The sequence below is a fragment of the Populus trichocarpa genome, chromosome 1 (genome assembly GCF_000002775.5).
Source record: "Populus trichocarpa isolate Nisqually-1 chromosome 1, P.trichocarpa_v4.1, whole genome shotgun sequence".
Lineage (NCBI taxonomy): Eukaryota > Viridiplantae > Streptophyta > Magnoliopsida > Malpighiales > Salicaceae > Populus > Populus trichocarpa.
Window position 1 is genome coordinate 35084908 of NC_037285.2, and position 13314 is coordinate 35098221.

A 13314-nucleotide genomic window follows, 5' to 3' on the forward strand; every position below is an offset into this window, starting at 1 on the left:
AAGCCTAAGAGAAAACACCTAAATTTCTATCTACACAAACCTTAGAATTACTAAGTGGGAAGACAAACTTGGGCAGGAGATTTTCAAGAAGAAAAGTGACGAAATTGTTAAGAGAAGAGGGAGAGGGAGGTCGGCTGCTTGTAGAGGAGAAAAGGGTTAGGAAAATTTAATCAAACCTGAAATCAAACCTAAATTTCCTCTAGGTATGAAGTTCTAAACCAATTGGGAAAGCCAATTTGAATTCATGTAAGAATTGTGCATTAATTTGAAGTTTGAAAAATTAGGATTCTTTAGTAAAATTTGGGGAAATGTGGAATTGATTGGAATTAAATGAGTTGAGCAGCATAGGTTGCCTAAAAAAAAGGATGAAATTATGGAAAGAAGATTTCAACAAAATCAAAGACTAAGGGGATATAGTGGTCGACCATGAGGTTGTATGGAAAGATGGGAAATTCTTATTTTTATGTTGTTTTCCTTGTTGCTCAATTGAAACAATTTTCAGGTGGTGAACAATAAGGAAATGTGGTGATTGAGTGTGTGTGTGTGTGTATATATATATATATATATATATATAAAGAACAGGTTTAAGGACCGGCCACTAAAGGGGAAGAAAAACAGAGGAGGAGAACTTATGACTTCCTTGTGAATTAATTGAGATGTGCTATTATAATGTAGTTACTAATTATAACTTGTAAAGAAGAGGAACCTTCGTTCCAAGTTACCATGCATAAGGTGAAAGCATGGTTGTATCTGATGAGGAAGTAGGATTGGAGATAAAAAAAAAAAATTGGAGATACCTTCTCCATTGACAAAACAGGGTAGGTTCGTTGCCCTGGTTCCTGAGGGAGTTTGGACCTGAAGATGATAGAATCTAGGGAGATTCCCTCATAGAAGTTGTAGTTGGGAGTGTTAGCTTTCCAATGAGTCTGACCCCGTCTAATTTGGAGTTCTGAAACTCCAGATACAAATAAAAATCTGAGGAGAGGTCAAGCTGCCAACCCTGTTGGCAAATTCGGCCAAGTCGATAAAACAGCAAAATTTAGTCATATTAAAGGTAGAATTTGTTTTCTTGCCCTTCGTAAAATGTGTCTTGATCTTCAAAAAGAAATAAACTGTGATTAAAATTGAATTCATGATGTCCAATTAGACTACTAATGAGCTGAAAATGTTAAAGGATAATAATGAGGAATGTAAGTGAGAAAGAAAATATTGGTAAAAGAGAAATGAATATTATTGCCATTGTTGCTGTTGTGTTGTGATATGTGGACTAATATGGAATAATAATGGGTGTTTGTGGTTTCAGGAGGAACCACGGGAGGAGTACAACAACAACAGGGAAACGCAAGTCGAGTGTCTACAATAGGTAGGTACTCGGTACCTATATCTCTTTTAGTTAATAATTATTTTAACTAACTATTGAACTATAAAAATTTGGTGCTTATTGATGAGGAAAAGAAAAGGGAGAAAGGAAAGGTTAAGGGACGGGAAAATAGAAACGAAGAACTAGATTTAATTTATGGGTCATTTTGGAGGAAATGAACAGTAATAATGAATTTTGGGAACGACTATTTTTCAAATTTGATTAGCCTGTCCCAGATATGGGAGGCTAATGATATTAGTCAAATTGGTTAACATCGGCATTACCGGTACGTGGGATGAAAAATATAAAATTTGATTAACTATTCGGGTTCAGATTAGTTAATGATATTCGGCGGGTGACGTCGATATCGGCAAAATGTATGGGACTTGATTAGCTTTCTGAGGTGAAAGCTAATGATGTCAAGAATCCTTGACATCGGCATACCCGAGGACCTCCTAAGGTAACATGGAACATTGATTAACTATTTCGGTTTAAAAATAGTTAATGACACCAACGGTCGTGTTAGTGTCAGCATTTTCATGAATTTGATTAGTTGACCCCAGGACGGGCAACTAAAGACACTAATGAAGGTCATTAGTGTCGGCAATAGCCTTCCAGATGTGGGGAGAAGTAGTTAAAGGAAACAAATTTGATAATCCTTAAAAGGGGTTGGTGGTTGTGTGTTAAATTGCATATGACTTAAGTAGGTAGATGTACTGTATAATTTTCTTCCGTGAATTGTTTGTATTTTAGTTATTTTTAATTATACGGAAAATTTATATTTTGCAAGTCCCTCTCATTCACGTCAGGAGTAGAATTTAGGTTCCTCAATCCCTTTTTGTATAAGGTAGGAACCTAGAGATTATTCGTGTAATTTTGTTATGCAGTAAACATGTAATCTAATAGAATAGTATACTCCTTGTATTATTTTGTTTTTGGAATATTAAATGTATCAACCTATGCCTAGGAAATTATAATGTACTAGCTTATGTTTAGAATGCTAAGTTGTGTTGTGGTTATATATGAAATTCCAGTGCTTGGATCGTTCTCCTAATTACTAACTTATGCATGTGATATGAGATGAAGATTAAGTATAAAAATTTATCCTGAATACATTCTTGAATGAATTAAAAGGTTAATGTGTACCAATTATGGATGTGATTATGGTTGAGATGTGATTATAAATGTGTGCAGGGTAAATTATCGATTACTTGGGACCTCCCGGTTTAGGGGAGACTCTACTGAAATTTCGTTAGAAATTTTGGTGAACTCAATGAAAAAAAAAATTATGCTCCATTTACCTTTTAGATGGAAGTTTAATAGAAGAACTAAGTTAACAACTAGGGTTGTTACAGACTAGTATCTTGGGCTAGTACGAAACAGAACTTAGTAGCCCTATCTACAACTTATGTAGAATATATAATAGTTGGTAATCGTTGTGCACAAAACTTATGGATGAAACAAACTTTAGAAGACTTTGAACTTAATTTTAATTACATACTGATTAAATGTGATAAAATTAGTGCAATAAATCTGTCTAAGAATCCTATATAACACTCACGTACAAAACATAATGAAGTGAGATATTATTTCCTAAGAGATCACACGATGAAGGATGATATTGTACTAGATATTTTTACAATTTTAGGTAAGGATTGCTTTTGTGAAATAAGAAAGAATTTAGGATTTATTCATTTTAAGGAAATTAATTTTGCTTTTAATCTTTTTATAATTTTTCAAGGTTCGCACTGCTGTTGATTCTTTTAGGTGAAGGCAAGGAAGCTATACAAAAAGTACGTATGGCTGCCGTACAAAAGAAAAAAAACGAAAGCCAGGAAAGTCTCCAAAACATAAAATCCACTCAAAATGAACTTTATATATTAATTAATAAAACAAATTAATTAAGTACGTGGATTACATCGACCACACTCAGATTTATTTTATGGTATGGAATATCAAATGCCAGGGTCCAAATACTGTGCGCCATAGCTGGGCATCATGCCTCACAACGCATGAAAATTGAAAAGAAAAAAAAGAGCGCACTCAACAACATTATTTAGTGGCAGTATGAGCTACAAGGAAGCGTAGCAGCTGATCGTTTACTTGAAGAGCTCGTCTGGAATGACCTCATCATGGCAGCATAGGAAAGTGGAGAATTTCTCCATGGTGCGGTTGCACTCTGGGCATTTCATGGTCTCAGGGATCCTACCCGTAGTCATTGGGAAATCGAAGCGGCAGCAAGGACGAGAAATGTCATGGATTCTGCCTTGGTGATCTTGGAAGGCCAAATCAAAGCCCTTGACAGGCACTTGGTCCTTCCACATGTCATACTCAAGCAATGTTTGCAAAACTGTAGTCCTGTGACCATTGGCCACAACATTAGACCCCTTGCTAAGCACAGCCCATCCACCTTCTCTGTCGTAGCTAAGCAACTTCTTGATTTCTTGCATCATAGGATCATGGTCATCAAGCCTGCCTAACTGAATCTTGGAGTACAACATACTCTCTAGCCTGGTCCAAAAGAACCATATCATGGTAAGGTCTTGCCAGACGTAACTGAGCTTCTCCACGGTGATTGTCGCAATGACTCGCCGGATTTTCTCCCTTTTGCTGCTCTTCCCCACATAAACCATCTCCAGGGGAATGCGGGCTGCCTGCGCCACAGCACGTGCGGTGTTTGTGAACTTCCTCGCCCATTCATCGTCGTCTCCTCCGTACAAGAAAATGTACTTTCCTTCCTTGATCTAATGATCAAAAAAATATTGAAGCAAATGTCAACACGATTACACACACAGTACACGTATAATGTATGTATATTTGGATTGATTATATAATGAATTTACCCAATTAAGAATCACTGGGTCAATGCCATCCACTAGAAGCTCAAGCCTCCATGTCTCATCCCTCCAGAGAGATTCCTCTCTCAAGCTAGTGAAAGGGAAGGCACTGCTTCCCCATATCCACATCATGTGGAGTGCATTTGGGCTAACCACCTTGCCTTGCGGGTCAAGCACCACAAGAATAGGCTTGTTCCTGAAGTGCCACACCTCCTTAATAAACCTAATGACTGCCTTCTCAATCAGTGAAGGGTGGTACACTGTGTACCATGGCATTGAAGACTGCATGCTTTCAAATTTCTCCTTCATTGCATCGCTCTGGACTGAACGGTCCACAATTGGGACCCAGACCACCTCATACTGACTATCCAGCCTAGCTTCGTGAGGCCTGGATTCATTGTATATCTGTTCAAGAATTGAAAGCTCATCGTTCGACATGTCGAGGCCAGAAATAAGCAATAGCACATTTTTCCTTCTTAGCACATCAAGATGGACCTGTTAAATTCAAAAGGAAGTATGAGAAATGTCTTGCATTAGATAGATAACATAAGAAGAAGAAATGGTAGAAGAGCGAACTCTTTTCTTGGAAGAACCATCTATAAGTGGCTGGATATCATCCTTGGCATAAATCAGGGCCTTTAGGATCTTCATGTTGTCAATGTGGACCATTTCAAAGAGATTCTTTAGCATTCGAAAGGATTCGACATTTCTCTTTTCATCTGCATCAAACACCATTGTTTATATAAGCGTGCTCGATCAATCTTCGTACATTAATTTCCTGTTTTCTTATTACGTATCCAACACATGATAGCATATACAAAAGTTGCTGAGGTGCAGACCTATGTGTTGGTAGCAAGTAGCCAATTGCTTCCTGAGATGGTCAAGTATGTTGCTGAGTTTGTGAGCCAAGCTGGATAGCTCCCATGCCACAGTGGTTGATATAGAAAACCTGAAATAAGTGAAGGAGAATATTACAAGGAATACATGCATGATGTAAGAAATTGCTCAATAAATTAAAGATGGTGGACTAGAAAAGCATACTCATGTCCCATGGTAGTGAGGCTAGTAATCTGAGCCGCACAAGCCACAACACTCCTCATGGTCCAGTAGACAGCAGTGGGGATATGGGCCATGGCTGTAGACAATGCTGGTACTTCATTAGAAATGTAAGCTGGCGGTAGATCCTTGAACTCAACCACGCACCTAGCCACGTCCATCATGACCTTGATCAGATTGTTAATGGCATCGAAGCGAGGCTTCAAGGGCCCAGAGTGTTCCATGATGCTAGGCAATTGCCTGAGGATTGCCATGGATTTGGCAAGTTGGTTTGATGAGTAAATCTGGGCAAGCAGCCAGAATTCTCCATAATTCAAAGCAAAAGCTGCCAAGGTGAGCACCAGCTTGGCATCCCAGGAATAGCTTGGTAGCATGTTGAAAAGTGATACAGTTGTTGCGTGGGCATCTGTCCCATCCAGTGACTTGTAGGCAATCTGCAGAAAACAATTAAGGCCGAAATAATTCAATTGATTCTTTAGATTAATGCCTATTTATCATAGCATTAAAATTGAAATATATTGTCTAACCTCGCAGGAAATTCTGTCTATTGTATACGACAGTGCATCGAGCATGGAAACAAAATTGACTTGGTGAGTCTTGTCCTCCAATTCAGCATGGGCTTGGGAAGTCTGCATTGTCAGACGTGATCAGAGTAACATAAATGAACAAAAAATAATAGAGTTAAGTTCATATTCAAGTTAATTTCCAAGGATGAGTTTAGTTAGTACTATACCGTCAGAGAGGTATCGATTTGCTGGGTGGCACGTTTGAGGATGTCTTCAACAAGGTGGAGAAGAGGTTTGACATCAACCTCTCGGCCATCAGGAGCATGAGTTCCTACAATTTGTTTCATCATCACATTGTCATCAGACATTGTTAGCATGCTGCCGCGGTCACTCTTGATCAGTTGCTGGCTCGCATTGAAACCTTGGGCAGGGTGCCTGAAGGGAAGGCCTGATGCCATGGGGATCAGCTAATTGAAAGCAATTAATGGATTCTTTGGGTTATGGGGCAGCTGAGTAGAGAAGATTGGCTTGTGTGTCTTTGTTCCATATCTGACATGCCTATTTATACTATTAGAAATGGAACAAAGCTCACTTGAATCAACTTCCTTACTTCCATGGTAATCAAAATATTAGGGACGTTAAAGAGAAGGCTATACTTTTGTGGTCCCTACGTCTAACCTTCTTCCTCCTTACTTTATATAACATGGATTTTACCCTACAAATCTGATTCTACACTCCATTAAAATGCTAGGTTTGGAAACTTTTCTTCTTTTTGTATTTTCTAGCAATTTGGGAACTCAATCCCAAACTCCCTTTTCATGATAACTAATTAACATACAAGTAGGTTAATGGTACATTTGCTCCCAGTGTTCTTGACATTTACTCAATATGTTGCCCCTCTGCTCATTTCTTAGTTGATCCCATAACTAAAAAGATATGGAAGAGATGTATAATTGAGTGATAAACGTAAGATCCAGTTGTTTAGTCCATGCAATATCCCACAAATAAAAGGAAATAAATAGCAATATATAACAATTAAAGTACTGTTGTGTTTAGTTGGCCTGGAAGTCGCTTAGTTGAACAGAGAATACACAGTATCGTCAACAGATTCTAATGATATTTTCCGCTAGAATGTAGAGCCACGATCGAGAAGGGTGACTGACCAATCCTGTGCTTGGCTTCCTTACTTGATACCTTTTTTTACGTGTGCTAGTAATTATCGAGAGTTTTCTTCGTTCTCAAGAGACAAAAAGTGAAAGAGATAAAGTAAGATATGATTCCTTGCTTTGCTAGAGATAGACTAGAAACTTGATTTACCAAAATATGCCCACTGTTACGTACAATCCAACCCCTAAAAGAGTACGTTTGCGTTCTTGGCTCATATTAGTATGCTTTTGGTTGGGATCTTATCAATCGGCCGTTAACTCTGGAGACTGCATGCCGACATATTTAGGCTCCATGAAGGCATGGAATAAGTGATTCTGATAGGCATAACTATTATTTTCAAAAAAAAAAAATGATTACTATTATATATGGAGAAGAAGTATTAAAGGAAAAGGTCAGAAGAATTTAAACTTTGGAGGAGGTATGGCTATTATAGTCTCCTGTAATTCTTAAAGCGATGCTAAATCAGTGGTTTGGGATGGAATATCATTGAGTATCTATAAAGTTTTTAGTCAAATTACTAATAGCTTGTAGCTGGTATGTCTGTTACCGGTTGTTTCAATTAACCAGTAATCCAAGATGGATGAGCAATTCTTATTTTTTTTTTTTTTTTTGTTACGCAAGAGAAGTTGGAAGACCAAGAACACGAATATTAATTTTAAAATAAAAAAAAAACTAATAAAAAAAAAAAAATTGGGCGCTAATGGACTTGAAAGACCAAATCTAGCTATATATGCACCTAACCTAAAAGAAAAAAAAATATGCCTAGAATGTCATATTAGCTCCTTTTAACTCTTTTTTTCTATTAAATAAATAGAAAAATAACATGTAGTTTGCCTAATGTTTTTAAAAATAACTCAAAAAACTCATCATTTATTTGTGCAACTGATGTGTCATCCATAATATTTTTTAACTTCTAAGAACTAAAATGTGATAGACATTAAGGATAGAAATGTAAATACCTAATAAAGCATGAACCAAACGTGAAAATAGAAATATTGAGGATCAAATTGCAGTTTTCCGCACTTTGTGAACAATGCAAATGAAAAAAAAAAACTCTATTATTTTTTTATATTAATTTGATTCTTGTTATTTCAATTATTTTAATAATAATCTAAAATTTTATTTTACAAAATTGATATTTCACTTAACATTATATATGGTATCTCTGACAAACTTGCATAACAATTTTTTACAGAACAAATTAATCTTGGCAATATAATTAACTTGTGAGAGCTAAAGTGAGAAAAAACAAAGATATGAGAGAGCTAAGTAGCATTCTTGAACTATTTCGTACATCAACCAACATTAAATATCCTTTTTGAATGATTTTATGAGAAGTACTTCTGGTTAATGTTGATATTAATAATTGAACCTAGAAACTTAAAGAATGAAACATATATTCTTGATTGCTAATCTAACCCCTTGACATTTGAAAGAGTATATATTAGAAACCCAACTAGATAATTATCCCTACTACACGTGGATTAACACAAACTAAAACAAAAGCCAAAAAAAAAAAAAAAATCCACATCCACAATATTGCATAATACCAATGAAAATATATACTGATATTTAAACATTGATTATATCAAGAAAAACTTTACAGACAGAATCACGAACAGTAACTAGTCGATGGAAAACCTATCATTGGTTATTTCTATTTTTTGGTCATTTTATTGATAATATAATTACCAATGGATTTTCAAATGAAAAAAAGGCACCAACAAAAAGAATTTATTAGTATTTTTTTGTTAATACTTCTATCGGTGAGTATGGCAAATCACTGACAAAATAAATCGCTGATAATTTGATATGTGGTTGAATTCATATTATCGATAGAATTATTATGTCAATGATTCACATAATTTTAGTGGCAATTGTCACACCCAGACCTTGCGACTTCTTCTCTAAGACATTCCAACTCCTTTCGGTGTTGAGCTTCCAACTGAGTTCTTTCTCTGTTATCCATTTGTCTTTTTCTCAAACGAGTGTTATAGGTGTGTTTCAAATGGTAAACCTATATTTCAACCTGCTAAATGAAAATTATGCAATCATGTGCAAGTGATGATACTATCAACATGAAAAATACAGATTCAATGTGAACTCGCCCTTCACAGGGTGACAACCTAATAGGTTCTAACCACCGAGTGCATCAAGGGGTAGGTTACTATCTAATCTCAAAAGGTCTCTCGCATGCTTAGTGATCGTCCTTGAAAGGTTGATATGAGGTTTACAAGTAGTCTGAAGATAGAGGCTCTATGTAATATCAGATTGGCATATCAACCAATATCGAGTAAACAATCAAGCGAGAGTTGGATTGTGTTGCGATGTAGTGGTCGCACAAATTAATTACCCTAGCTTAAAACACTACACATAAGATAGTATAGAGCAAGTAAGGGGTCGATCCCACAAGGAAGGTCTAGTTCAGATTTTTATGTTATAAGATATGCAATTTGGGGGGGGTTGGAAGTTATCTAGGCTAAAAGCAAAAGAAAACATAAAACTATCAAGTGAAAGTAAATAAAATCAGAAAATTATCAAAAGAGCAAACCTTGGTTTCAAGTAAACATTCACCTATAAAAATCAGAACTGATTACTGAAATGATACATCAATTTTATATTCTGAATATTTATGATTAGCACTTGAAAGTGCATTCTCATTGAGGTTTTATATCATCATATTGCACTTCAAGTATTATTAAATTCTCTAACTTAAGCATGTTTTATAATAACAAGTCTGATAATATAAGATAACTTTAATTTATGGTAAATGCTCATTTTAAATGCAGACATATCTCACAATTCAAGCGATTGATTGATGTGATTAACTATTGAAAGTAAAAGGACAAAGAAAGAGCTAAGTTTAGAGAAGAGATGTTGGTTCAAACTGGAACACCATTCAGTCATTGGGTCATATTTGGAGCTATATACCTTGGATTTAGGTCTAGTTTATATGGATGGAAAGCTAAGACATAGGCCTAAAATATCCATGAGAGTTCAAAACTCAATTTTTTTGTTTTGGAGTCCAAATATTAGCATCAAAAGAAAAGTCTGAATCTATCTTACAACCCAAACACTGTTTAGTATTCAGTCCATATCTCGGGTTCTAGAAGTTCAAATAAGCTCATTCTTCTTTTGGTGGAAAGCTGAGACAGATTCCTATAACTTTCATGAGACCACTTTGCCAAATTCTGATTGTAGCAATACCATTTCGTCCAGAAAAAAAAAATCCATACCTAAACTACAAAATCCACTAAGCCAATAGCTGGCCACTAATTCAATAGTTAATTACCAAATAAATAGTTCTTTTTAGCCTGTAAAATAAGGAATTTGCCATACATTTAGGCATCTTGATTTTCAGATCAAGATCATTTTCTTGCTTTCTCTCTTTGTAATGTTCAAGTTTTCTTTCATGTTATATTAATATCTTGTTTATGCTTTTCATTTCACTTTTCTACTTTTAGTTAACTTATATCATAATTATGTTATTATCTTATTTATTTATGTTCTTCTTCTTTATTATGTCTAGCTAAGTTAATTATGTCAAGGTGAAAAGGTTTTACTAATGGTATTACAATAAGTATAATATAAACTCAACATGGACTTCAATTGTTGTCTAATTTCGCAAGTGCACGAATCGTAACAAGTAATAAAGTGATGAGTAGAGTATCGTCGCACGAGGATTTGTAAAAATTACCACTAATTACCAAAGTCTTTTAAATTATGATATATTTAAGGAATCGAATGAGATAGTTTATAAAACAAAAATTAATGATTAGAAACAAACAACCAATTGATTAAATATTAATGAATTCAATTGTATTGGTTCTAGGATTTCTGACTTACCGTAACTATTCCTATGTGAACTTTCTCAATTGAATTAATTACTCCTAACGTTGATAATCAGGTTTTTCTAATTTAAACATTAATATCTCTCGAGTATCAATGAATTATTTTGACAAGCAAATTTCATATACTCTACAAAAGTTTTGAACTTGTCGAAATTTATTAAGTATCGTAAAACCTGTAACGATTATAAAAGTTCCTAGGATATCTCTATCCTATAATTTCTTAAAGTATTTCAAATAATAGCTAAAACAATTATCACTTCTCAGTCTCAAATTGAATTCTAAATTATGCAGATGTTGGCCAAACATACATAAGCATTACACATAGAATGAAATACTCAACAACTTAATGTAATAATTTGATCGAAGAAATTATTCACATATTCATAGTAAGGTTACATCAAAAATCCCAGAATAAAAGTCTACTCCATAGTTAAATTAAAGAGAAACAAACTTGATACAATGAACACCACTCAAAAGCAGAGAATGGCAGTGGAATAGATAGGTGTCCTCCAAATCTTCTCTGTTTTTGCCTCTGTTTTTCGTCCCTCTTTTGTGCCGCCTCTTCTTCTTTCTTTAGTCTATTTTAGGGTTTCTCTATGTATGCCTCCTTTTCTTGCAGACCCCTCCTTTTTTCTTTTAAATTGTGGCCTTTTTACCCCCGCTGGAATGAAGACAGTTTCCTTTTCTGATTTGAATTCCTTCCTACCCAGACATTACGGGCCAGATTTGAGGCAGGAAACGTGCGAATTCAAAGATCTCTATTTCCGGATAAATTGTAGAAAATCAAATCTTCTTTCAAACAACACCAATCTTGCAATTTTTGGACTTCTGAGACTTGAGATAAGGGCCATAAACCGAGACAGTATTTGGAGTACAGGAAGTTCGGGTCTGATTCAATCCTTGTTTTTCGACTCGCTTTTTGAGCTTCGAAATAGCAAAACTGAGTTATATGCCCTTCATATGTTTTGTAGATCTTCATCTCAGATATTTGAAAATGGTGACGAACATCTGGAACTGAGTTGTATAGCTTCCTTTGTAGCACACAATAAATCAATGTTCGGTTTTACTACCGGATTCTGCTTGCTCAATAACCTAGTATCTAAAAACACATTAATTTCCCATGAGATCAATAGTTCAAAAAGGGATCCAAAATTCTAATTATCTTGTGCAACACATCCAAAATATTTCAAAATCAAGCATGAATAATGGAAAATATACATGCTAAAAATTCCCTTATCAATGCCTATATCCAAGAAAGTTTGCTATTAACATGTCTTATCATTTTTATCTTATTCACTCTTAATACATTGCTTGTTAAATGATTAATCTAGATTTATGTTGTATAACACTTGGTACAATAAATGTTTAATCCTTCATAGTTTTCAGCCGACATCATTGTTATGAGAGGAACTTGATTTGTTGTTAACATAAGTTAGCATCATGAATACCTGATAATATTTATAAGTATTGGTGTTACTTAAATAAGATAATTAATATGATCATGTTAATTATTTATAATAAACTATTAAGGATAAATTATCCTATTAGAACCTCCTTTGTGTGTGGTTTCCAGTTGAGCAATAAAAAGAGTTTATAATATACTTATTTCTAATACTATTAGTGGATCCTCTAACCTTGACATCTATTTTTATCATTGTTTAATCCTCACATTAATCTCACATCTTAAAGATCTCTTTAACTATTTGTTAAAATATATATATTATTTATAATTTATATAGTTGATCTCCCTATGGTTCGACCCTGGTCTTGCCGGGTTATTTATTACTTTGATAATCCTACACTTGAGATAAGACATCAACTCTTTGATCGTTTCAATTTATCATTTCTTAACATTAGTTAATTAACGGATCTGCCGTATAACTAACCATAATCATCGAATTCTTGTAAAAGCAAGATCCACCTAATCAACCTCGGTTTGGACTCTTTTTTCTTTAAAAGATACCTCAAAGCTGCATGGTCAGTAAAACCAAGTAAATATGACCTGAATCTTTCTAGAGCAAACATCACTGCAAAAAGTTTCTTTTCAGTTGTATGGTAATTGCATTGTGCTCCGTCCAACATTTGGTAGGCATATGCAATAACATGCAAATTCTTTCCTATTATTTGCCCAAGTACAGCCCCTACTACATAGTCACTCGTATCACACATTATCTCGAAAGGCTCATCCCAATTTGGTGGTTGGATGATAGGGGCAGATGTGACACGCCTCTTAAGCTCATCATGGGCATCTTTACATGCTTGATCAAACACAAAATCCACTTTTTTGGCTAATAATTTGCACAAGGGTGTTGTAATCTTCGAGAAATCTTTGATAAAACGTCAATAGAAACCTGCATGGCCAAGAAAATAACAAACTTCCCTCACGCATGAGGGGTAAGGCAATGATAAAATAACATCTATTTTATCTTTATCAACCTCTAATCCACGCGAAGACACAACATGCCCAAGAACTAGTCCTTATGCTACTAAAACAACACTTTTTATAGTTCAAGACAAGGTTGGTTTCAATGCATCTT

General features: G+C 34.9%; 1 protein-coding gene across 1 annotated transcript; it reads right to left on the bottom strand.

Moving 5' to 3' along the window:
- Positions 1 to 3216: 3216 nt before the first annotated feature.
- On the bottom strand, positions 3217 to 6291 carry LOC18095329 (protein SIEVE ELEMENT OCCLUSION B). The gene is made up of 7 exons (XM_006369883.3): positions 5987 to 6291; positions 5781 to 5882; positions 5239 to 5687; positions 5037 to 5146; positions 4774 to 4916; positions 4204 to 4692; positions 3217 to 4104 (listed from the first exon to the last, which is right to left on the bottom strand). Exons 1-7 carry the CDS (start codon positions 6215 to 6217, stop codon positions 3460 to 3462), a joined length of 2169 nt encoding a protein of 722 aa, XP_006369945.2. The 5' UTR covers positions 6218 to 6291; the 3' UTR covers positions 3217 to 3459.
- Positions 6292 to 13314: the final 7023 nt, after the last annotated feature.